The 26,656-nt window shown below is 40.8% G+C and overlaps 1 protein-coding gene across 2 annotated transcripts in view; it reads right to left on the reverse strand.

Annotated features, from left to right (window-relative positions):
• Positions 1 to 3,244: 3,244 nt before the first annotated feature.
• Positions 3,245 to 26,656, reverse strand: part of LOC131255383 (exocyst complex component SEC10b-like) — a 48,200-nt gene continuing 24,788 nt past the window's right edge. For both annotated transcript variants that reach the window (XM_058256078.1, XM_058256079.1), the window contains 12 exons: positions 20,229 to 20,314; positions 19,947 to 20,120; positions 19,222 to 19,275; positions 18,991 to 19,119; positions 18,753 to 18,845; positions 18,521 to 18,667; positions 13,319 to 13,416; positions 13,139 to 13,223; positions 12,408 to 12,466; positions 4,181 to 4,279; positions 3,990 to 4,073; positions 3,245 to 3,865 (listed from right to left, as the gene is read on the reverse strand). In XM_058256078.1, coding sequence (XP_058112061.1) covers positions 3,790 to 3,865; positions 3,990 to 4,073; positions 4,181 to 4,279; positions 12,408 to 12,466; positions 13,139 to 13,223; positions 13,319 to 13,416; positions 18,521 to 18,667; positions 18,753 to 18,845; positions 18,991 to 19,119; positions 19,222 to 19,275; positions 19,947 to 20,120; positions 20,229 to 20,314 — 1,184 coding nt within the window. In that variant the 3' untranslated portion in view covers positions 3,245 to 3,789. The remainder of the gene's footprint in view (positions 3,866 to 3,989; positions 4,074 to 4,180; positions 4,280 to 12,407; positions 12,467 to 13,138; positions 13,224 to 13,318; positions 13,417 to 18,520; positions 18,668 to 18,752; positions 18,846 to 18,990; positions 19,120 to 19,221; positions 19,276 to 19,946; positions 20,121 to 20,228; positions 20,315 to 26,656) is intronic.

The raw sequence follows: 26,656 nt of genomic DNA on the forward strand, positions 1-26,656 counted from the left end.
TATACAGTATTGGACCGCTAGCTAGCCGCAGCAAACTAACTCAAGAGAGGAGCTACAAACCCAGTTGATGATTTTCTTCCCCTTGGGCTTTCCATCCCCAAGCTGAGCTAAGGGTAGCTTTTACGGTAATTATAAATGATAATCCATAAATAGTAATCATTCGGTTGGTTGCTTGGATTTATGATTTATAAGTGGTTTGACACTTAGTTAATTTATTCAAACTTATGTTTTAAAGATTGATTAGAGTACCTGAATTGCTTACAATGGATTGGAATTGTTTAAAATATTTGATTAGTTAACTATTCACATGTCTTAGAGATGACTAAACCATCTGATTAGTTATCTAACATTTAACGAGATACTTGATTAGCTTGCTTAATCAATTGTCCTAGAGTTAATTGGACACTCGATTAGCTTAATTTAAAAGCATGCCCTGGATTTATATTAACACTTGATTATTTCGTTTGAGCATATGTATTAGACTTATCTAAGATATTTGACTAGTTACTTAACATATGATTATGTGTTTAAATTCCTTGAGTACATGCCTCAGAATTGATAAATTATGATTATGTAACTCTTGCATTATATGAGTACATGTATTCTATTTTGGTTATTTAATCATGTCTGATTTCCATACTATGCTTTTGTTTTATTACATTGGTTGCAAAATACATACTATTGAAATCTCTTTATGGAAACCTCTACCAAAGGAGAGTCTATATTTAGAGTGTAACCAGACTGGTTGTGACATGAGTAAACCCCCAATATGGATGTTATGATTAGTGGCAGTTGATTTATAGGGTTTACCACCTATGGAGTGATTCCACTTACCTAACTATAGAATGAACCTTACAATATTTATTATTACTGTTGTTTACTCGTATTTGAATCATACATATCGTCTCAATTTAGTCATCGCCTTTAATGATTTCAATACTTCATTCCTAGTCAGTATACGGTGGTGGTCCCCTTACATTGAGAATTGATTGACGCGTGTTGATGGGTTCTATACACACCCTAAGGAGGTAGTCTCATGGGTCGGGGATGGTAGTCATGGGACACTATGTCCGAGCCATCGGCCTACGCTGGGCTAGGAGCTCCCCATAGTGACCTTGAGCTTCATTAAAACTGCTGGTTGTAAATGGATTAATAATGATCTGCCTAATTATGCATACATAGCACTTAGTCACATTGATGGGTTTTGCACTACGCACGTACTATATACTTTCACTGGTGATCGGCTATGTTGGTGAGTTTGGCAGTACGCATGTAATATGTGCTTTCGCTGGTGATTGGCCATATTGATGAGTTTGGCACTACGCATGTACTGTGTACTTTCGCTAGTGATCGGCCGCATTGCATGGGCTTTGCCCAAAAACCAACTGGATGAGCATCCCCAGTTGATGTGCACTCATACATCCACACATTAATTGAGATTGCATCTTGCTCTATTTTGTATGCCATATTATTTTTATGTTACTTCTGTCCTAGGGCAGCGGTTTGTAATCTTGAGGGGAAATCACATTGAGCTGGCCGCTTATTCATCAATGTTCAACCGTACAGTGGAGACAGGTGCAAAGATGGACAATTACATTGGGGACCCCGGGACTGCTATCGCCACAGTAGAGGAGGAGTCATTAGAGGATGAGCCGTACCAGAAGGCGGCTGCTTATTTTGGATTAAATCAGTAGAATATTTACTTATGGGGATGATACAACCTAAACCATGGGGATGATACAACCTAAACCATGGAGAGCTGCAATTTCCATTGGTTATGTAAACTAATAAACTTACCCATATTTCTAAAGCTCAAGGTCCAGTTTATTAATAATAATAATAATAATGCAACATCCACCATGTATAACATGTATATCGATCTAGACCCTATAAATAGTGGCCCCATGTGAAGACAAATAGCTTGAAAAATGGCACGGATGAGACGCCTTTGAAACATAGCATCACGGCCAACCAATGGATGGTTGAAAAGAGATAAGATCAACAATATCAGATATTAAGACTATCAATATCTGTGATTTTTAAGTAATGATCCAAATGTGGCATGTGAATTTGATGAATTGGGTTGATATGCACTGGTCTCATGTACATTTGGCTTAATACCCATCACATATTCTAATTCTTTCAATGCATTTCTGCAGTCTAATAAAATGGGGATGCTCCATGACAAATCAATTGCAAGAAATTCATAATAGGTCCGGCTCGAAGATTTCAAAATCTGGGCCTAAAACAACTCTAAACCCAGCTACGTTACAGCCCTAATTTTAAGAAGTGTCTGCAGCAATGCCCATGTATGTACTTTTGTTGACAGAGAGAAGATTCACTGGCAGTAAGAACTGAGACAGGTACTCAGCAGGGGGAACTGCAATAATGCACATATCCCTTCCACAAAGCTGCATTCTGCTCTTTTGAAGGTCCCACCAGGCCATGTACCTTCCAGTGGGGCCTACACCTGCACGCACATGTGCCCCACTTACTGTTGTTGAGAGGCCACACCTTAGCACGGCATCAGGTGCCCGTTGCTTTCTGTGAACATACCACAGACACCAGTGTGAGTATCAGGGTCCTATTCACCATGACTGCTGATATGGCTAGTGTGCAGCCTCAGTGTCATTAATCACATAGACTCCATCTGTATGCTTCATGGCCTGAAAATGGGATTGGTCTGGGCTGCATGCACGTCGAATCTGGGTTGTAGGTTGGATATTTTACCTTATCCATTTCATATATGCATGGCTGGAATAATGGGCCATACTGATTTTAGGCTATGAAACAGTGGGGCCCACCAGATAAACAACCACATCTCCCATGCAGTGCACATTGGGTCATATCGGGTGAACAAGGTTCGGATGGCTACTGTACATGTGGGGTCCATCTTCTGGTGATTCAAAATGTTCATACGGTGATGGGAGACATCTACAAAATCTCCCCTATCAGATGATCCAAGCCATCCAATTTGGACTGCATCAAATGTGGACCATCAGATGTAACTGCCCATCACAGGAAAAATAAGAAGGTGGAACAGGAATCCAGCCAAATGCAGGAGCATCCCAAACCCAACCCTGCCCAACCGGGAGAATGGTTCCACCAAAGAACCCATTTCTACTAGTGCGGAGCGGACCATCAAAACTGGTTCTATGATGTAGCAACTACATGACATTACCAACCTCAATGTGTATGAGAATCAGAAGTCTACAAGTATAATTCAAATTTACAAATGGATGCCTTAAAAAATAGAAATACTTTTGATACTCTGGCAGTGTGATGGACGAGACACAGAAATTACTGGGAAATTGCACACGTGGCATACAAGTGATTCATACTAAACTGTCCAATCGTATGGCTAACATTTTGGATGTGCAATGAACAAAATATTAATCTTATTTGCAATGGTCTAATTTCAAAAAACAAGTGTCCAAGAATCAGAGGTTAGGATTGTTTGATCAATCTAATTTTCAGACCATAACTTAGCCATAGTGGGTTCCAAATTTTAGTTGGTTTAATTTCATATATGCCACGTGTAAAATTTATAAGTGCCTGCATATCAAGTGTCATATGCAGCCAGAGCATCAAATAACCCCCCCTTAAAAATGGTTTACTAATAGGGGCTGGCCGGCTCGGATTGAGTTATCATATCAATTTAGTCCATTACACCCACTGGATTCTTCTGGGCTCGGATTTAACGATTCCCAAAATACCACCAAAACCCAATAGTTTCCTACTTCAAAATGACTGTAGCCACCAATTCATCTTTCAGGTGCTCCGGTGTAACTAGGACTCGGCCATTAAGGTATTGAGCCTAGATGCAATCTTTGCTGTTTTGTAATCCTCCCTAAGTTGAATGAACCTGGAAATGAGACAGCGGATCCAACATGAAATTAATATTCTTGAAACCCAAGTACTCTAAAAAATAAAAATAAAAAATAAATACGTGAAAGAGAGAAAATGTCATATGATCATCATTCATATACCTTAATGCATCTTTCCGGATACTCGGGGTTCCCTCAAACAAAGTAGGAAGGCTCTCAGGCGCCACGATGAAGACATTGGCCATGCTGAAAACACAAAACTTCTAGCTAAGCACAAATAATCTGTATTTCATTCATCATCTATGTAGTCAAAGAAAATAAGGTATATAATATATGGATCCACTATCACTTACATGCCCAACAACTCGAACTTTTCATCAACGGCAGGGGCATTGAAGCTGCGCACAAACTCCCCATACTCGGTTATGTCACGCTTCAGCCGCAAGCCACCACTGTGGAAGGTATTCTTCAGTTTTGGCAGGTTTTGTCAACTCACTGGCAAATCTCATACTTTGATACTATAAGTCTATAGAACATCAACATTATGATAGAATATCATAGACTTTAAAATAACAACCAGAAATCCTATGTTGTAGTGGATGTATATTTACGAATAATGGAAGTAACAGGAGTTCTAGCCTTCTAGGAACCATGGAATACGTCTAACAAGCACTTTCTGCGTACAAATATCTTTTATGTGTACCAATTTTACACTATTTTCTAAAGAAGTGCCTAATTACTTATCCCTCAGTTCAAAACATTGTGCATACATATACAGGATGTTAAACGATGGAGCTCAACAATGGAGAATAAAAAATGCTAAGATCATTTCATGGATCTTGAGTTCAGTGAACACAAACATAGGGATCCCACTGCAAGGGTTCCGTACGGCCACAAATATGTGGGATTATCTAAAGCAGGTATACCAACAATCGAATTTGGCAAGAAGGTTTTAGATTATGGCATGTTTTACTTGTGCACAGGGCGGCAAAAATAATTAGGAGTATCATGCAGGTTTTATGACTCTGTGGACCAAATATGTATTTGTTAGCAAGGGTGAAGTCAACATTGGCATCCCTGGAATACAGCTGGAAATGAAACAATCCTGTGTATTGTTCGAAATATCGCACTTTTATCACAATGCATCATCAATATATTGTGATATCACAACTTTTCCTTTCACAAAAAATCTTGGTATTGACAATACCTGTTGATATTGAGTACCGAAAAATATCGTCGAAAAATTCTAGGAACCACAAGGGAACTTCCCAAAACCCCTTGAAATCTGATTTTTCTTCAGTTCTCTCTTCTAACCTGTTTGTGGGTGGATTTTGGTCCATCCTTTACTTGGATTTGGGAGAACAACCTACATTCGAAATCAGAATCAAGATTTTCTAGCATTTGGGCCCGTTTCTCAAAAGGTGAGTTATTTTGCGCTTTGATCTCTCTTTTTTTAACATATAAATCAGTGTAAAATCATAAGAGATTTTTTATTCTTCATGTTTTGCATCGAAAAGTAAGATTTTTAACCTTCAATTTCGAGATTTGAGGGTAAGTGGCCCGATTTGGGAAAATTTTGGGAAATTTTAAAATTTCCAAAATTTCTACCAAATTACTTGCAATCTTACTCTCCAAACATGAATTGAAACAAGGATGAGGCCTGATCTACTGATTTATGATGTTTTTGTGAAATTTCAGGGAAAAAATTATTTTTAATTATATATATATATATATATGGAAATGGTACTATAAGGTTGACCTCATGGGAACTTCCCATGAGGTCGAGCTGTGTGGGCCCCACCTTGATGTGTGTCGAACATCAACACCATGCATTTTATGGGTCCACTTTAGGTTATGGGATATGCCAAAACTCAGCTGTATACGGAACTAAGGCGTGCTATACCATTTAAAACCTTGTGAAGACATGCCTAAAACAATTAGAATCACTTGGTGGGGCCCACCTGAGTTTTGGATGCAGCTGAAACTTGGTCTGACCCCTCATCCAACTGGGACACACAATGGATAGGCTGGATTTGTGAACCACATCTCGGTGGGCCCAATAAATGATTATGAATATTTTAATGGGATGGTAACCCCTCTCAACTGTTGAATGTGGTGTGGCCCACCCAAGTCATGGATTGACTTGATTTTTAAGCCTGTGGCCCACCATGGAATGGTGCATTTGACTAATGGGGTAAGATGTTTGGCACACATCACGGTGGGGCCCACACAGCTCGACCTCATGGGAAGTGCCCATGAGGTCGACCTCATAGTACCATTTCCCACACGCGCGCGCGCGCACACACATATAGAAATTTCACTCCTAGTAGCAGTTAATTGAGTCAAATTTCGAAGTATTTAGGAGTGTTTGATGAAATGATCATCACATACACTCTAATTTAGATATTTGAGCGCAAGTCCAATTTGAGAGAAATTGGGGATAATTCAAAATTTCACAAATTCGTTGCAATTTTACACTTCAAACATGAAATCAAATATGTATGAGGCATGATCTACATGTTCATGTTATATATATATATATCAAAACCAAATATATTTTAATTAAAAATTATTTTTTTCGAAAATTATTTTCTACCAGTGGTCAATTGGCTGCATTTTCTGAGCATTTAAAGGTGCCTAATGATTTTTTTCCGAAAATATAATTATATATTTATTTTAAAAATAATTAATATATGTGAAAATTTTAAAGGTGTTTGATGATTTCTTCTTTTGCTTTTGAATGAATTGGTTGTGTTTTCATAAATATCTTCTTACATTTATAGATTTTATGAATTCACTTTGAATATAGTTGCATTAGTTCAGTTAGACGGCACAACTTAGGGCCCTATACAAAGGAAACCTAATGTGTACTCTTTATTTTTATTTTTGGAGATGTTATGATTTAAAAGCGTGTATCATGGTTTTTTTTTTTTTTTTTAAACAATCCCTAAAGTTTCATTGAAAAATTCAATCAATTTCCCCATGTTTCCCAAAAAGTATGATACATTACCCAATACAAATGATATATCCCATGCAATAATCGATACGTATCTATATCCCAAGGGTGTGATATGTAATGTGATACCGATATTGTGAACATTGGGTGAAGTCCCGATGGATTGCAGTATCAAGTCTTGGAAAGAAGTCAATGAAAGAAGGAGAGCAATGGATTTTTATTTATTTTTAATGAAACTGCATCCAAATTATGAGGGCGCTCAGGACAACCCATTCAATCGGGTTGCCATGTCTCACATAGATGTAATACTTGGGGAATTCCTTTGTGAATAAACTTGAATTGCAACATATGCTTCCATTGAAGGAAAAAGGAATATTGAATCTGCCTTGCTACACAACAGATCAGAGACAAGACACCACAGAGAAATCTATAGCAGATATAGTGCTTTGAATGTAATGAATTTGGCCATCTCTTCACATTGCAAGAAGAAGAACTTCTGAGTATATTGCAAATGCCCAGGCCACATTATCACAGCATGTTGTGAAAAACCTAGTCTGGTATTCATTCTTCAGAACCGCAAAGGCTTACTTGCAGGTATATCAGGTTGTGAGTGATATTCTGATTGATTGACAATGGATAGGAATCAGATGTGATACCTTCAACTAAGGTTCATGGTTCAGATGCCACTGATTTGCATATTACTACTGTTTCTGAAGGCATCCAACAATTGGTATGAAATTCTGTGTGCACTGCTATATCTTCTCCATTTCTGCTATGGGCTTGTCTGGTAATAACTCTCACCTTTCTACTCCTATTAGTCCCCTCTTTGGTTTATTGATTCTACCACTTCCAATCATGACTGCAGTTCACACAATTCATTCCATTGCTTATTTGCATTTTGGTAAGAAACATATTCTCAAAATTAACGCTATTCATTCCTTTGCTTATTCATATTTAGGTAATAAACATATTCTCAGGGTTAATGGTAAAAAGCTAGATATTACTGGAACTGATAGCCTCTCATTATACATCTTCTATTGCTCCCTTCCATGAGTTAATATTATTTTCTAAATTATTATAAAATAATTAAAATGATAAAAAATCAAGATTGTTAGAACTGAGACAGGTGCAAGGGTTTAGGGTTTTTTACTTTTTACTTTTACTTTAAAAATAAAAATAAAAATAAAAAAATAATAAATAATAAAAAATAAAACTTACATATATTATATATTTTGAGCGAGTCGAGTTCGAGCTCTGTTTCGAGTTGAGTTGAGCCTAACCAAGCTCGAACTTGACTCGATTTTATTCGAGCTAAGGTTATTGGCACTCGGCTTGACCCGAACCATATTACGAGTTGAGTCAGAACGAGTTCAACCGAGTCGATTCGAGTGAGTTTCTTGAGCTAGCTCAACTCCTGTTCAGCTTTAGGCAGATCTCGGTTGGAAGAGCCATCTCCCGAGCTGAGTAAATCAACCACAGCTAGGGACGGAACGAGGAACTCGGAGAAAATCCTGCCACAAACCAAGAAAACAGATCTAATATGATTATACCCAAAGATCACGCCGACCGAGGTGGGCTCAATAGTATATTCGGGGGAAGATTTATATTCAAATAAGATTTTCCAAAGAATCCCGAGAATCTCATAAGATGCACACATCTCGACACCGCCTGATGGACCCTATAAGTACCCCCACTGTGATCGAAGGGAGGTAAGAGACAAACCCAAGCTCGAATCTTTTAGTCCGAAATCTACCTACCTGTCTTAGGCATCGAAGGATCCATAGCTATGATTGGCACCCCCATTGTCTACTTCTTTCTATTCTTGCAAGTTCACTGGTGGGCTTGCCACCACAATTGATCACATCTGTTCGACCAAATTTTGGCGATAACAATAATCAATACTGTATTTTGGGTAAAACACAAGTTAGTGAGCTTTACATCTGTCAACTAGCCCATCAGCTCTATGATCAATAGAGTAACCCACTTACAGCTCACCGATCTTTCCCCTCCAGGAATATCTATTAGTTCCCATATAACGTTGTTTTCTAGGGCTGTTATTTCCTCAACCATGATATAATTCCACTTGAGTATTATATTATTGCGCCTGGTTAAAGTTAGGGCACCCATCAGATTTAAAGGAATATGAGAAGAATCAAGAATAGAAAGAAAAGACTCATATGAAGAAGAGAAGGCCTGATATGAGACAGCATTGTTAATTGCTTCATGAGAGAGAGAGAGAGAGAGAGAGAGAGAGAGAGAGAGTAGCCTTTTTAAGAGCAATTGGAATATACAAATTGAGCAACCGAAGAGTCAGACGAACAAGTGACATGGTCATCAACTAAATCTAGTAACAGCGCCTGATTGTTGGAGTCTGGAGTCCTTTTTTTTCCTTCCATTTACGAGTGATTAGTTCCTTAGGAACTTCCACTTAACATTTGCCCGCAATGGTATTTGTGAGATCTTTCATATTTGGCAGACCATGGATGGTAGGAACAATAAATGAGAAAGTTGAGTTGCTTGGATCATCATTAGGATGTGCCTTTCTAATAGGTTGCACCTTCAATGTATGTAAGGTGGTTGCCTGGTGTAATAACCTTGAATTTTTACTATGCATGCATACCTTCACACATGCATCCACCCACACACACCTACTCTCACTGATGTGCCACACACACAGACACACCCATTACACAATACTACTCACACTCCAAACCTACACAAACCTCCATTGACCATTGACCATTAACTGTTGACCTTTGACTCTTGACTTTGACCATGGGACCTACATCCCACATATACCTCCACATCACTCCGGTTTACACCTTACCCCCTCAACCTTGACCTTGACCTTGACCAAGATCAAGGCCTCTCCCACACCCAACCACTCCTACCTACCCCCTATGGACCCCTCTCCTCTTCCATGCTATTTCATCTCCACTTCCGTGCTCTCTACATCCTTCCCCTCTCTCTTACCTCATCACACCTTAGCTCCCATCCCTCCCCTCTCTCATACTTCATCACACTTTACCTCCCATCCCTCTCTCTTACCTCATCACACCTTATTTCCCATCCCTCTCTCTCTCTTCATATAAGCAAGGCCCACTCCCCCATTGCTAGCCCTTCACACACCCAAGCTTGGAAGAGAGAGAGAGAGAGAGAGGCTAAACTTAAAGCCACCTAACCAATTCATCAAAGGGACACTGCACGAGAGGTAACAAGTGAGTACATCTCACTCACTTCTCCCCATTTTTTCTCCTCCTTGCATGATCCAAGTCAACAGGTGGCAAGCCACCTAGGATGGCCTAGTGAGCCCAAATCAGTTGCTTAAATGAGTCCACTTGGACATGTGTTTATGCGTAAATCAATCCACTTGGTGGATGTGTTTATGATGCTCTGCTTGGACATGTGTTTATGATGCTTAAATGAGCCCACTTGGACATGTGTTTACGATGCTTATATCAGTCCACTTGGATGTATGGTAATGATGTTAAGATCAGCCCACTAGAACATGTGTTTATGATGCTTAAATCAGTCCCCACTTGAACATGAGTGAATGATGCTTGACTGAGTTCACTTGAACATATGTAAATGATGCTTGACTTAGTTCACTTGAACATGAGTGAATGATGCTTGACTGAGTTCACTTGAACATATGTAAATGATGCTTGACTTAGTTCACTTGGACATGTGTGAATGATGCTTGACTTAGTTCACTTGAACGTGTGTGAATGATGCTTGACTTGGTTCACTTGAGCATGTGTGAATGATGCCTGACTTGGTTCACTTGAACATGTGTGAATGATGCTTAACTTGGTTCACTTGAGCATGGGTGAATACTGCCTATGTTGGCCCACTTGACCATTGGTTAGAAGTGCACAAACCAGACTTGGTTCACTTGAACATGTGTGAATGATGCTTAACTTGGTTCACTTGAGCATGGATGAATACTGCCTATGTTGGCCCACTTGACCAAAACAGTCCACTATTCGAATGTGTTGCATGTGCAAAATAGACCAATGTTCAAGGGTATTAGTAGTGTGGCAAATTAAACCCATGAAGTGTGCATTGTGTTTGTAGAAGTTGCTCTTTCTCAAGTGTACAAGTACAACAAATTAGACAATCATGCATGCATAAGTGTGTGCAAATTAAACCTCTTATTGAATGGAGAATCCTATGTAGACTATCCCTTCACTAAAGTAGCAAATCATGTGTAAACCTACAATTTGATAACTTAGTAACTTAAAAGACCTCTCTTGAATCATGCATAAAAACTCATACATATGCACCATAAAATGGTTGGAAATTGTGAAATCATGTGGATAGTTAGAACCTTGAGATGATTCAGATTTGTGAGCTCATGTGAATAGTTAAGACCTTGAGATGGTTTGGATTTGTGAGCTCATATGGACAGTTAGAACCTTCAGATGGTTCGGATTTATGAGCTCATGTGAATGGTTAGAAACTTGAGATGGTTCAGAATGGTGAACTCATGTACCTCATGCATGTGGATGGCTATAACCACAAGAATATTTTGAGAACACCGAAAATTCAAGAGGGGCAATTGAGTCCCCTAGGTTGCAAATCCATGAAGCCAAATAGAAAGGAACATTGAGGGGTTCCTTAGGTGAGAGTCTCTAAACCCAACTTGGTACCAATTGGGTCCTCCATTGTCGACCTGGGTGGGGTGAGCACAAGTTGCAAGAGGTCCCCACTGCCAAGGTCGGATGGAGAATGAGGTGTAACAAGCCTACGGCATATGTTGCGATAAAAAGGGTTCCCAATCATCGGACCGGGTTGGGTGAGCACATTGGGTATGTAACATGTTTCCACTGCCAAGGTTGGATAGTGGTTGGGAGAGTTTTGGCCAACTGGTGTAAAATGGCTCTGGTTGTTCAATGAAGTTCAAAAATTAAAATAATAATAATAATAATCTTTCTCCTAAGTCATGCCTTAAGGCTCGGTGTCGTGATCGCGTATGTATCTGGACGCTGGATTCAGGGTGTGACACTTGGTTGGCTTAAAAGCCAAGGTGTTGAAAATACACAATGATGGAGGCTCGATGATTGGACGATTTGCATGTAATCCAGGGAGCTCGATGATTGGACGATTTGTGAAGGACGATAGAGGCAACACCATGCAAGTTGTTCCTAAACCTTTTTGAGTAGGAACTTCAACAAAGTTGAATTTGACCATTCTCATCAACCTAAAACCATTTAAAGAGTACTTCTCCAGGGGTGGGTATGATCTTTGGTATTTCGTATTTGAGCATCACACTTGAAAGTAGAGCCTTTTAAGCTTCCTCCGTAGTTAGAAAAATTAGGGAGTTAAGCCTCCTATCAAGTTCTGGATAACTGGGCACATAGACAGGCTATGTATTAGCCAATATGCTTGCAAAAGAAGGGGGTTGCACATTCTTCATTGTGTGTGGGGTTTTCCTACCAATTGCTAAGACGAATCATAGTTACAGATTAAAAAACAGCTAAGTACTTAACATTATTACAAGTCTGACCACCTCAAGGAAATTGTGCTATTTGCCATTATCGTAATTACAACATAGTTTTTAATTTTAAATGAATCTCAACAATACTAACAATCAAGATTCATAAAAGAGTAAGAATTTTTACCTGGCACTAAAGGTGAACTTCTGCCAATGATTAAGCAGCCCCTTATGCAAGCGGTTTCCCTAAAATTAACATCACCACCACTTCAAATATAAATAGAAGAGTCATAGACAATGTGAAAATAGAAATGTGGAAATGCAAATAAGACTTCAATAACCAAAAATATACCAAACATAAAAAGTGGGAGAATTAAGAGATGAACAAACTGTTTGAGCAAGAGTTGCGGCCATAAGATGCTTCAATAGCATGCAAGAGAAAACATAAATGTGTACAGGGAAGTCGGTGTTTACCAATCCAAGGCAGGCCATTTGATAATAGACACTGATATAGTATATGCGTATGAACACAGGTGTTTAATTTGTTATATCAAAGCAAAATGCAACGTAAGTTATATACTTTGACCTATTTTTTTCTAACAGAACTAAGATTTGATATATATATATATATATATATATATATATATATATATATATATATATATATATATATGAATATCTACCAGAGATGTGCATACATGCTAAAGTACAAAAATGCTGCGCATGTGTGTGTGTGTGTGTGTGTGTGTGTGTGGATATCTACCAGAGATGTGCATACATGCTAAAGTACAAAATGCTGCACATGTATACATAAATAGATCCATTAAGAAAATGTTCTTGTACTAGATTTAAGTCCTATCAATAGCATCCTAGATATTCATAGTTTGCAAGAGATCCAAATGAAATAAATTACTGTACCAGTTCAGTGAGGAAAGCTTGTTTATTTTGACTTTCTAGAGCAGTGAATGCAGCATCAAGTACTCGGGAGAGGTATGCAACAACTCTGACAAAAGGGGTTAACAATCAGCAATCTCTTGGTTGTACATGAATGCACACGCATTCAAAATGTAAGATTCCATACTGTACAGTTGAATGAACCTTGTGCATGCATTTGTTGGTCGGTGATCGGGAGCATTTCCATCATCAGGTGATCTATAGTCGGTTGCTCTTTGTTCTGCAGACAGCAGTCGCTCCACCTGCAAAAAAGTTCCAGGAAAAAGAAAAAAAACTAAACCACACTAGAGGCTGAAACAGAACAGCTAGCCCATGTTTAGTGCCCAATACTCTTTTACAACTAATCATAAGCTACCCCACCCAAGACTGTTTTTGTAGTCAAGTTGATTCGAGGGTGGGTCAGACATGCATGAAAACAGTAGCAGATTGCAGTACCAAATCAAGAATTATGATGAAGATTCATAGTCGAAGAGTCATAGATGCAAAGAAACATTAAAGTTCATCCAATTCAGGAGGAAAATCCAAGTCTCTGAATCCAGGTAACTGGAATAATTCCCTTCACTGGTTGCAGCCTGTCGTAGTTTTCATTGGCAGGAAGGGCAACCACAGTTAAATCTGCAGAAAAATTACAGAGCCATCAACATCATATCGGAAGCACTAGAGCTATCAACAGGTACTTGGGATACCCGGCCCAATTTGAATGGGTCCACTTCCAATTTTTGGACCTGTTTAAAAAATTAAATCAGGCTGGGTACCTATCAGCTATCCAGTTAATTTTAACAGGGTCGATAGGACATTCTTGACCTCCTAATATGAGGCCGACACTCGACGGATAGATAAATAATGGAGAAATCAAATAACGGTTCACATTCAAATAAAAACAGGGCCTGAGATTGTGTAACGTCTCGGAAAAATCCGTACAAAGACCCGAGTATCACCTCAGGCAGAAATCACACAGGACCAAATTCTTTAAAAATTAAACGAGAGTTAACTAAACTAGATTACTTGTGAAATTAGCACTAATCACTTTAAATATGATCTGCAAGACCCAAAACGTGTAGAATCGTTAACGCTACATTACCTTAAAACTTAGGATCCATCTCAAAACCCAGTTGCTCTTGGGAGCACTTTGAAACTCCGTATCGAACCTGGACCGCACGTCAAAAGTCCGATTGCTACGAAACTATACGGTTATGACCGCTTTATTGGACTTGACAACCACCTCAGAAATCAAGTCCTGATAGTGTCTAGAAACGCACAACTTGAGCCCGGAGCAAAGTGTATGAGAAACGCGAATATCTTTAAGAAATGAACTGGGACTTAAGTGAATTGAGTCGTTTCACTTGCAGGCCAAATCTAAGGATTCAGACCGTCGGAATCTGACCCAATTACACCCTCGGATTAGGAAAAATTTTCAACACATGTCAGTACACTTGTGGCCCTGATCGAGCACTGGTGACCGTTGAACTGAAACTGGTCCGCCACGGTCGATCTGTATATCCGATCGGACTGAAAACTTAACTCAACCTAGATCCATTGTCAGGGAGCTTAAGTCCGACCGCACGCAGAAAAGGGGTCTCCAGAAGTGCTCCGTTGGATCGAAACGGACGCTCTTTGGACATAACCTAAGTATACCTTGGCCCTGGGGCCATTCCCATCAGTTCTGGGCCTATATAAGTGCCTTAAACCCTCTCTCTCTCTCTCATTCCATACGAATTTGGAAAACCCTAAGAGAGAGAAGAGAAGGAAAGAGAGAAAGTGAGAGAGGGAGTCAGCGTTTCTTCCTGGGATTCAATCCCATCACTCCACGTGCTTAACCACCACACCTGTATTGCTTTTCCGGCGATTCCAACTCCGTACTTGGGTAAGAAAACCTAACCCTATTCTATTTTAGGTTTTCCAATAGTGTAAGTGATGAAATAGCTAACCTATTTCATGCTATAGGTTGTCATTCTACTGTTGACAAAGATTTAGTGTCTAAACTGAATTCGTTACGCATTTACCGGGGTAAGGTGCGGACTATAAACGTTTAGGTTATAGTTTTCAAGGCTTTCAATGCCAGTTAATGATTTATAACTGACGTGGGTGCCATTTCACATGCCAAATGCAATGTTTGTTTCGCTTTTCAGATATATATATGAACTATGTTGAGTTTAGTGTATTCCATGTGTTTGTTGAAATGTTTGAATGAGTTTGGAATTGGGATTTGTGCTTGACATGATTATCCGTCGTGGTCCTCGTAGATATAGGATTGATGTAATTGTGGCAACTCCTTGGCGAAAGGATTTGCCCTAATACATGTTATGCCAACATACGTCATGTATGTTGTAGTGTGTAGCCTAAGTGTTTGTAGAAATGGCTGAATGAATATGGGACTATGATTTGTGCCTGCCATGTCTAGGGAATGCAATTACATGATGGTTGTGTATGTGACAACTCCTCATTAGAAGGATCTGTCCAAATATATGTTATAATCAACTCATGTTATGTATGTGATATGTGTATTATAAGTGTTTGATAAAATGTCTGTATGAGTTAGTATTTGGTGAAATGTACTTTATATGGGTGTTGAGATAAGATTCTCAACTACCTTAGTTATGTATATAAATCCCTCCATGTACCTACACTACGTTGTCTGTTTTACTTACGAAATGCATATGTGTGAATTCATGTTATGTGTATTTCATAAATTGCTCAAATGGCTGTAGGATTTGAATTACTTGTTCGTTACTGCTTTGACTACATCATATGATTACTTGTCGGAATTGAGTGTGTTTGGGACTACAGTATAGTCCAGGTAATCGGTAACAGGCACTGAATAAGTGGCTGAGGTTGTTTCACCACACAGGACATGTTCGATGAATCTGAGTCGTACTTTGGTTGTCGACAGTGGTTAGGCCATACGGAGTGCTTACGCACTTCATGTCGATCAACTCGATGTGCACTCGTACCAGTCGAACTCGTCAAGTAACCCGATTGACCCGATGTATGTTCACCATGTATGGACGCTACTGCTTGAACCTAAGGTACCAAACTCACCAGTGGAAAGCCCGTTACCCTTGGTATCTCGAACCGCTAAGACTCATAAGCCGGACATGGTGGTATGGGACACCGTGGTCGAGCTGTCGGCCTACGCCGGGTTGACGAGCCTACCGGTAGTGACCAGTGAGCAACCCAGACTCGTGAGCCGAATACGGTGATATAGGACACTGTATTCGAGCTGTCGGCCTACGACTAGGTAACGAGTCATTCGTAGTGACCTCGAGCATACTCTAAGACTGCGCTGAGGTGACGAGCCTTGCCGTAATAAACAAGAGTATGAACCAGGCATGCATTGAGGTGACGAGCCCTTTGTAGCGACCTGTAATCGCATCATCGTATGAGACTACTAGGACTGACGACCCTAAAATGGATCATTGTTTGGGAATTGATATAAGGGAGGTACCTTAGTTTTCCAAATCCTGCTGTATGAAAAGGCCTAATAAGAACTTGGTAAGCACACTCATGCACCACAATGCATGTGCCGTTTGGCGTTGGGTAGAGCACTGAAGAAGTGACTGATATGTCGCGACCGTGAGATAAAGATCGCAAAGGGAGTGCAGGCAAGGGCATGCATCATTAATACATACCATTCTTGCATTAATCAGAGTATTTAGGGACGCTTGGTTGTATTGCTTTATCATTACTGCTTGACTCAATTGATAACATGTTAACCTTTGCTTTATAGCTCCACTGAGTTTATCACTCACTCCCACGTTACGGGACAGTGTTTTAAACACCAACCAGACCCTGTTTTAGTTTCAGATGATGGCGCAGCCGACGAGGCAGAGCCAGACTTTGAGGATGATAAGGAGGCATTCTCATATATGCAGTATTCAGGCGGGTTTATATAGACCGTTCGGGTCGACGGGGCTTCAGGGCTTATACTTTGTAGTGGACCACCACATTTTGACATTTTGTATTTTGAAACAATACTTGTAACTATTTGACCTGGTAACATGATCATACTTAGGAGACTCACAATTACTTACATACTTTATATACTTATCACAGTCTTCCGCTTGTGTAATTTAACTGTCTCTGAAGTATGATATGATGATTTGGTATAATCCCATTTATGTTTAAGGCACTAATACAAACAACATTTAATCATCATTATCTATGTTGCATAAGTGATGTGTTGGAACTCGGGAGTTGGGCTTCTGCTCGACCGCCGATTTTCAAGGCGTTACAGATTGGTTACTAGGATCTTTCAATCTGAGAGCTTCTCTGGACATGCTCTATCCACAGTATGAATCACCAGAGATCAATGGTCTGGGATGCTGAACCGTGCCCCTACTTTTCAAACATGAGAACCCATTTATAATGTGTATCATACAACTCTATCACTCCCCTATGGAAACTCTACAAGTGGAAGTAGAGTTCCAGTAACTCTACATCACACATTCTCACTTGGGCTGTGAGTTGTGGGATTTGGGGGAAGTAGAGATTGGACGGAACCTGACTTCCTAGTAGCAAAAGCACGCCACAAGTTGGAACTCTCAGGTTTCAGTGGAATTTGGGCTACGGTAACCCGACTTCCGCACACCAAATGGCCCTAAAGTTATCCAAGAAACACAGCTCAAAGGACTTGTAAGACGAAATTGTTCATCTAGCATGAAACAGGCCATCCAAAATGCAGTGCAATGTGTAGAGTAAAAAATAGTGTAAGGTGAATAAAGTCAATCACATAAAAGATCATGATAAATAACTGCAAGAAAAATGTTGTGAAGTGACAGGTTCATATGATGGTATAATGTGGCTACCTAATGTCACTACTTACTAAATTTTTAGCTGGTCATATGTTAACACAAGCAAAGAACAACTTTCACAAGATGCATGCAATGATAAGGTCGTATTTATGTCAGAGGTTTGCTTGAATAGATCTTAAAATATTGCAATGTGATATGTCGAGACTTTAGCCTTCGAATCTAGATTGTGTTCCAATGATCCTTAGTGTTTATACGATGAGTCTCAACCTGTATGATGGATATGTGGCAAATAGAACCTCTTAAAACTGGATCAATTGAATCATTTGAAATTTGGGTCTTTGGGTTTGAAAATGGATGGTCACCATTACCTTTGTGTAATCAAAGGGTTGAAATGTTCAGATTGATGAAATTTTCAGGCATATTCCAGGGGCAGACCTACCACATAAGCGGTTTGGATCATTGAAAAAAAAAAAAAAAAAACAATTCCAATGGCTAAAGTCCTGACGAATCACATTGCAATACATCGGGATGTATTTGAGCAAACCTCTTTATGTCATGATATTCGATTGTATTGTTAGATGTAATTTGTACAGACCTCGGCCACAACAGTGTCAATGCATTGTTGAAGCCCTTTAAAAGCAGCAGCCTCTGCGGTGGACATAGCAGTTGACATTTCTTCACATGAAGCAGCATGTGCCCCATCCACAGGAAGTAAAAGCCGAGAAATGGAGTTTGTAAAATACTGCAATAAAGAAACCTCTCCATTACCATTTCAATTCATTGGCCTAATATCATCTGAACCACATGATTCGACAAAGTACGCATACTTGTTGGACTATTGCCACGCTGCTGGAACAACGTTGCACAGCAACCATGAAAGATCTGAAACTGCTTTCACCAGCAGCAGCAGCAGCCTCTGCCTGCACATAACCACCAATTCCAATTCTCTAAGGAGACATTTTTAAAATTTTGCGGAAGCATAGAACTGTTAAATAGCAGGTAGCAGATCGACCATTAATCTATAAAGCATCTAAAGAAAAGGCATGTAGCGGAGTACTGTCATACCGCAGAAGCAGCGGCAGCAGCAACCCTTCTACTGACACTTGCGCCAATCATAAATCTTTCCCTTAAAGCTGCAGCCTCATTAAGACTCTCTCTAGCTCGCTCAAGACCATCTGTTATATATTGACTTACCTGCAAATGGAAAAACATGGGAAGTACTTCCAATATGGCTAAGATGAAAGCAGCCCCTATTTCAATGAAACAACAAAAATGGAATGGTTGTGCTACACTTACTTGATCAAGCAAGCAATTGAAAACTGATTTCACACAAGCTGCAAGAGTAGTAGGCTGGACAATGACACCTTGAAATCAATTTACTGATAGAAATAAATAAGCAAAAGATTAAATGCTCAACTAGTTTGTTCCAAAATGCATGAAGCAGAATCTGTGTGCTTTCAGGTTGTAAAAATATACTCCAGAAAAAAAGTTACTACCCAAGCACAAACATGAAGAAAATTATCTAATGTAAAATGCTACAGCATAAGACTTTTAAAAGTTATGAAATTGAAAATCCATCACAAAGGAAGACTTGGTGAAATTTTCAAATAGGCATAGGGAGAAATTATCTTGCAGAAACTGGAAGAGAAAAGGAAAATTTTGACAACAATATCACAAAAAACCTATATAGAAAGTGACAAAATGTTTCACCGAACAATTCCATGACATGAATTACAATGTCAACCATGCATTTAAAAAAGGCAGGAAACCAAGTTCAGCTTGAGAGAGAGACCCTTTTAGGCTTTCTTCAAGTTGAAGGTGAAAAGAAAGGCCATGTTGTTCCGATATGTATGAAAGAATAGCACATCATTCATGATGAAAACTAGGTCAGAATTCTTTAGTACTAGAAAATGAGCTACAATGCAGTAGCCCATCATTACTCAGATCATTGTCTGTATGGGTTCTGGCTATGGATATACTCCAAGACTCAAAAGAAACTGTCATCCAAGGACAACTTTTACCTGGGAAGAAAACAATGTGCACCTAGAAATTGCCTCTTCATTCCAGCGCACAAATTCTGTCACCACAGTAACAGATATTTGCTGGTGTGAAGGTAGAAGTGAACCTGCTTTTGAACGTGAGATTGTCCCTGCTGTGTCAGGCTGTTGCTGCACTTCAGCACGCAACTCATCCATCTGCATATGATAATAGCAAACCAAGGAATAAGGTTGATGCAATGGATGAACTCCAGAAAAACTTAGCTAAATCAAAATTATAGTATGAACAATAGGAAGACATTAAACCTTCGCCTGATAGAGTTGTCTTAGGGATGCCTGCTCATGTTCAGGATACTCATCTTTGTGGACAAGAAACAGGGATTCAGTGAGGCCTGGACCATGAGAGAGTACAATCAGCACGTAAAAAGAAAGAATAACATCCACAAAAACCTAAAAATTCGGTGTGGACAGGATAAAGGGCTCAACAGTCTCGACTTCTGTTTGATGGCCAAAGCTTAAAGAATGTAAAGGTTTAACCCATTCTTTCTGGCACAAGAGAATCAGTTGAAAAAACCAAAAGAAAAAACTCAGTAACTATAAAGAAGGATCTTCATTATAAAGCATAGTGTAAGAACTAAGTGGCCATTTCATCAAGAGACATAATACTACAGTACAACAAAGAGCTGACAGTGGCTATCCTTTTCATCGTCGTGATGGACCCATTCATATTCTCGGTGGAAAAGTGTTCACCCTAAAAACATTCAATAAATATAAAGACAGTAGACGGTCTCTTATAAAGCGTAATGTAAGTATACACACACACACAGTGAAATGCTCACCTGCGCATCAGTTCTCATGAGAACTCGTGAGAACTTTTTAAGAACTCATCTGACGTGATATGAGCACAAAATCTGAAACGTCCACGTGATGCGCAGCCCCATAAAACCCCTAGGGCCCAACTTTCAACCTGATCCAAAACTCCGATGGGCCATGCAAAAGGAAATAGTTTCCTCCCTTGATTTCTCCTCTCTTTGCTGTGGCCCACTAGAGTTTTGGATTTTTTGAAAGTTGGGCCCTAGGGCTTTCATGGGATGCCGCATCACATGGACCGTTCAGATTTTATGCCCAGGACACGTTTGCAAAGTTGCACACGAGTGTGCATGTAAAAAGGTGCACAAGAGAGCGTGACTCTCTCTCTCTCTCTCTCTCTCTCTCTCTCTCTCTCTCTCTCTCTCTCTGTGTGGTACTTACGGAACCATTGGATCATTGAAGGGAAATAATATTGTGGCATAAGAAACCACTTGAAGGGGCTATAATTCTAATCATGTCAAAGTTTTCACCAAATAGTTGGGACAAGGCTATGATAGAAGATGATGATCTTGGTATTCCATCCTTTATCCCACTACATGAAACACAGGTGATTTTTTTATTATTTTTTTTTTTTGAAAGATAACGATTTCATTAAAAAGAAAAGAAAAACAAACAACAGACAACAAACACCAACAGAAACAACAATCCGTTGAGAGAGCCGATCAGAAAACTAAGAAAGGAAAAGCAGATCACACTCAAGAAAAGAGGAGCCACAAGCAGCCCACTCAATAATAGCCCTTTTGGCCTTAGACTGCACAAAGTCAGTAGAATTTGCCAGGTCCCAAAAGCAACGGTTGTTACGCTCTTCCCGGACAAACCACCAAACCGCAAGGAGAGCCATTCTCCAGAGCTTGGTCTTTAATCTACCGAGGCGCACTCCGTGCCAAGCAGGAAGGAACTCGTCGATTTTCTCAAGAAGACACTAGGAGATGTGAAAGGAGCGGAAGATCCCAACCCAAACAACTTGAATGAACGAACAGTTAAGCAAGAGATGGTTGACCGATTCTGCATCACGCATGCAGCACAGACAGATGTTCGGGAGAATCATACCCCTGCGTCTGAGATTATCAATGGTGAAGATCCTCTTTCTTCCTGCAAGCCAGCCAAAAGCTACAATCCTGTGAGGGACAGCGTACTTCCAAAGAAAAGGAACGTGACTAGGGTGGGAGGAGGAGGAGGCCCACAGGGAAGACATGAAACAGAAAAAACCCCATTCTTGTCGAGGTTCCATCGCAGACTGTCACTCTCAGAAGAAGGCCGGGCAGTAGAAAGATGGGTCAGCAAATCAACATAATCAGGGATTTCCCAATCATACAAATTCCTTCTGCACTTTATGTTCCAAACTGGCAAGCCGCTAATAGTCTGTCCACAACAGAGGCTGCTTTGTGAGAAGCAAGAGCAAAGATGGAAGGAAAACAGATTTTAAGCGGAGAGTCCCCAATCCATGCCTGCCCAGAAACGAATTTTTTCCCCGTTACCCAGACCGAAAACAATGCCTCTAATCACTTCCTTCTTCGTGTGAAGGATATCCTTCCAGATGGGGGACGCCTTACGATGATGGAGGACTCTTTGATCCACCAGCCATCGTTTGAGAGACCATATTTGAGCTTGATGATCTTGTTCCAAAAACTTCTTGATTCCGATCCCAAATGCCAGATCCACTTACCCATCAGCGCCCTGTTCATGATTTTAAGATTTCGGATCCCTGCCCCGCCCACCCCCCCGGGTCCCGGAAGTTCCTACCAATGTTTTAAATATCGTTATCGCGTAATGTATCGCACCCTTAGGATACGGATACGTATCTTTTATCACATGGGATATATCGGTTATATCGCACAATGTATCGTTGTTGTTGGGAAACATGGGAACATTGGGAAATTGGTTGAATTTTTCAATGAAAATTCAGGGATTGTTGAAAAAGACATCAATACACACTTTGAAATCAAAAGATTACCAAAAAAAATTGCACATAATGGGGGTTTCCTTTATATGGGGTCCTAATATATATGCTTTCCAAATGAACTGATGCAAGTATATTCAAAATATATTCGTATCATTTATAAACGTAAAAAATGTATGGAAACACAAGCAATTCATTCAAAAGCAAAAGAAGAATCACTAGATTAGGTTACATTCATGTTTAATTTTGTGTTTGGATACAAAGAATGCAATTGATTTGCGAGAAATTGAGAAAATTTGATTTTTCTCAATTTTCCGCAACTTGACCATCTCCCCTAAATCTTGAAATCGAAGTTCAAAATCCATGATTTTTCATGTAAAATATAAAGAATCATAAATTTGTAACCATTTGACATTGGTTTAACGTGATTTACAACAAAAACATGGATCGAAAATCGAAAACGATAACTGGATTGAATAGGTGGGATATATCGGCACTACTTGTGCGTTTCGTATCGCACAAGTGGGACACAAGATATATTGTGGGATATATCAGCTAATATCATCGATATTTAAAACACCGGTTCCTACAAACCTCCTTCCAGCTGAGCAAAGAAAATTTCTGCTTAAGCTCCCTGCCACGCTATAAGAAATCTCTTCTCATGTTTTCCAGCAAAACAAGGACCGCCCTTGGGCACTTCAGGAGGGACATAAAATAGATTGGGAGATTAGATAAGGAGGCTTTAATGAGGGTGATACGTCCGCCTAAAGAGAGGTAGCGACATTTCCATCTGGCCAACATCTTCTCACATCGAGAGGTGACTTTCTCCCACCTTCGAGGGGGAGGCCTTCCGATACAAAGTAGGAGGCCAACAAAAAAGGAGGGAAGAACAGCAGGAGTGCAACCGACGGTGGCAGCCGTGCTAGTTACTTTGTCGCTGTCCATGTTGATGCCGAACATTTTGGATTTAACCAGGTTGACACGAAGACCGGATACCACTTCAAAACATCGAATGGCAGTCCATAAATTTTCCACCTTCTCAGCTCTGGCATCGGAGAAAATGAGAGAGTTGTCCGCATATTGAATGTGAGTTATTGGATCGCTCATACCCGAGATGGGAATCCCTTGTAGCCCTCCTTCCGCTTGGCCCTGCTGCAGCATTCAGGAGGACTCCATCACGATGAGGAATAAATAAGGGGATAAAGGATCCCTTGCCTGAGACCCCTTGAACTCTTGAAGAAGCCAAAAGGAGATCCGTTGAGAAGAATTGAAAAGTATGCCGACCCGACACACTCCGCCATCGAGCCACTCCACTTCTTGTCGAACCCCATGCGGTTAAGGAGATATTGCAAAAAAACCCAATCCACGTGATCGTAAGCCTTCTCGATGTCCAACTTGCAGGCAATGTACTTCTGACCCGATCTGGAGGCCGAATTGAGACACTCGTTAGCAATAAGGGCGGCATCAACAATCTGCCTCCCAGAAATGAACGCAGACTGGTTCCCGGAAATGATGTTGCTAATGACTATGCTAAGCCGGTTGGCCAACACTTTCGTTAAGATCTTGTAAGGAGCTCCCAAGAGGCTGATTGGCCTATACTCCTTAAGAGACGCGGCCCCAGGGGACTTAGGGATGAGGGCGATGAACGAGGCCCCAAGACTTTTGGAGAGCTTGCCTCTGGCGTGAAATTCTGAGAAGAATTCCATCATATCCTGTTGAATAACCTCCCAGAAATGTTGGAAGAAGAGGATGGGGAAACCGTCCGGGCTAGGAGCCTTGTCCCTCGCCATTGAAGCCACAACCCGACTGACCTCCTCGACAGAGAACGGGGATTCGAGAAAGGCAGCGTCTTCATCCGATATCCTCGCAAAAGGGAGATGATCGAGAGAAGGTTTGCGCTTGTTATCACCTTTGAGAAGCTCCGCAAAGTAGTGGACAGACTCCTCCACAATTCTGTCTTTGTCTTCGACTCGAGAGCCGTTAATAAGAAGGCTGCTGATCCGGTTGTTCCTGGCATGCATACTAGCGACATTGTGGAAAAAAGAAGCGTTGCAATCCCCTTCCTTGAGCCAAGAAATTCTAGTCTTCTGCTTCCACGAGATTTCCTTTTGGAGAGCCCTTCCTGCCAGGTCTTGGATAATCTGAATTCTTCTGACCATAGAACCTGGAGACATGGGCGTCCTTTAAGCCTGAGAATCAATTGTTTGCAATTCCACTAACAAAGCCTCAGCTTCCTTCTCTTGGCCGCAAAATTCTTTGTCTCCACTCCTTGAGAGCAGCTTTCAGGAGTTTCAATTTCGAGCTGAGCTTGAACCCTGCGTAGCCTTCAACCGAGAAGGATGTCCAGTAGTCTTCAACCATCTTTTTGAAACCATTGATCTTAAGCCAGGAGCTGTCGAACCTAAAAGGCTTGGGGCCCCAGTTAAGGTCCTCCACGTCTAAAAGGATGGGGCAGTGGTTCGAAGTGACTCTGGGAAGAACAGATTGGGAAGAGGAAGGATGAGCGTCGAGCCAAGCAGTGGAGAGAAGGAACCTGTCCAGCCTTGAGAGGGTGGGAGCAGCTCGACCGTTAGACCAAGTGAACCAGGCGCCGAGCAGAGGAAGGTCCACAAGTTCATGGTCTTCGATCCACTTAGAGAAGGTAGCCATAACCGGGGTAACAGCGTGACAGTTAGATTTTTCATTCGGGAATCTAATAATATTAAAATCCCCCATTATGCAAATAGGCCTTGAAAATCTGAGAAGAGTTTCCAACATTTCATCCCAAAATTGAGGTCTTCCTGAATCTGAATTGGGGCCATAAATTGAGGAGAGGAGGCAAGAAAAGCCGGAGGATGTATGTTGCAGAATCACCGAAACAGAGAAGGAACTAGTCCAAGTGGACTGAAGATCCCAAATGGATGACTTCCAGGCAACGATAATACCACCAGCGCTCCCGGTAGCGTCCAGGGAAACCCATTTGACATCTTTTCACTTCCAGAGAGAACTCATAAGATGGTCATCGCAAGCCGACACCTTAGTTTCCTGAAAACAAACCACATCTGGATTTGAACAATCACAAATGTCCTTAATGAGGTGACGCTTCTATTTAGACCCGACGCCTCTAACATTCTAGGAGAGAAACCTCATCGGTCAAACAAGCTTCCCCGAGAACCCTGATTCCTCCCCCACCCGGGAGGGATTTCTGCCTAAGAGAGACCATCTGTCAGAGCAGTTCTCTGCTGCTCCTGGGTCTGGCACGATGATTACGTGAGGACTTGGAATCAGATAAAGGCCTGCCACGATTTTCCACGCAGTGTAGGAGAGCAAGGTAGTCTTCTGGACAATCGCCAAAAGAGAGACCTAGGTACCTACTAATGTGACCCATGGCATCTCTAATCCACTTTTTCCTATGAATGGTGGAGCTGAGTTTAGCTCTGCTCAGGTCATCGATAGAATGGTTGTCCGCAGTCTGACCAACAGCAGAGGAGTCTCCAATACAGACCTACAGGGTTTCAGCTACGATAACTTCTGAATCTGGTTGATCTTAAAAGAGTGTCAAAAGATTGTGATCGGACCCAAAGCAGGGAGAGGAGCCTGGGGACGAAGGCAAGACAGAAGGGGAGGAGGGGTTGTCGGACTCAAGGAGCTCTGATCCAGCTCCAAACATTCCGGGTCGAGGAAGTGCCTAGGAGAGATTCTACACCGCAACAAGATAGGAGAAGCCTGAAACTTGAGATTGATGGTCCCCATGGAGGGGGAAATTGGTCTGCCGAGCTGGTGCAAGCAATTGGGAAGGTCGACAGCGTGAATCGCAGCTGAGAAAATCGACGAGGAAGGAGTAGGGTGTAGAGAGTCTGTGGAGGGGACTCCTGTCCAGCACGGGGCAATCGAATTCGTGATGAGAGAAAGGTTGAGATTACAAGGGTTCGGATCCGAAGGATTGTGAACCCAGAAAACATGCTTTGGAGAGATTGAATGATTC

This window comes from Magnolia sinica, chromosome 9, assembly GCF_029962835.1.
Source record: "Magnolia sinica isolate HGM2019 chromosome 9, MsV1, whole genome shotgun sequence".
Lineage (NCBI taxonomy): Eukaryota > Viridiplantae > Streptophyta > Magnoliopsida > Magnoliales > Magnoliaceae > Magnolia > Magnolia sinica.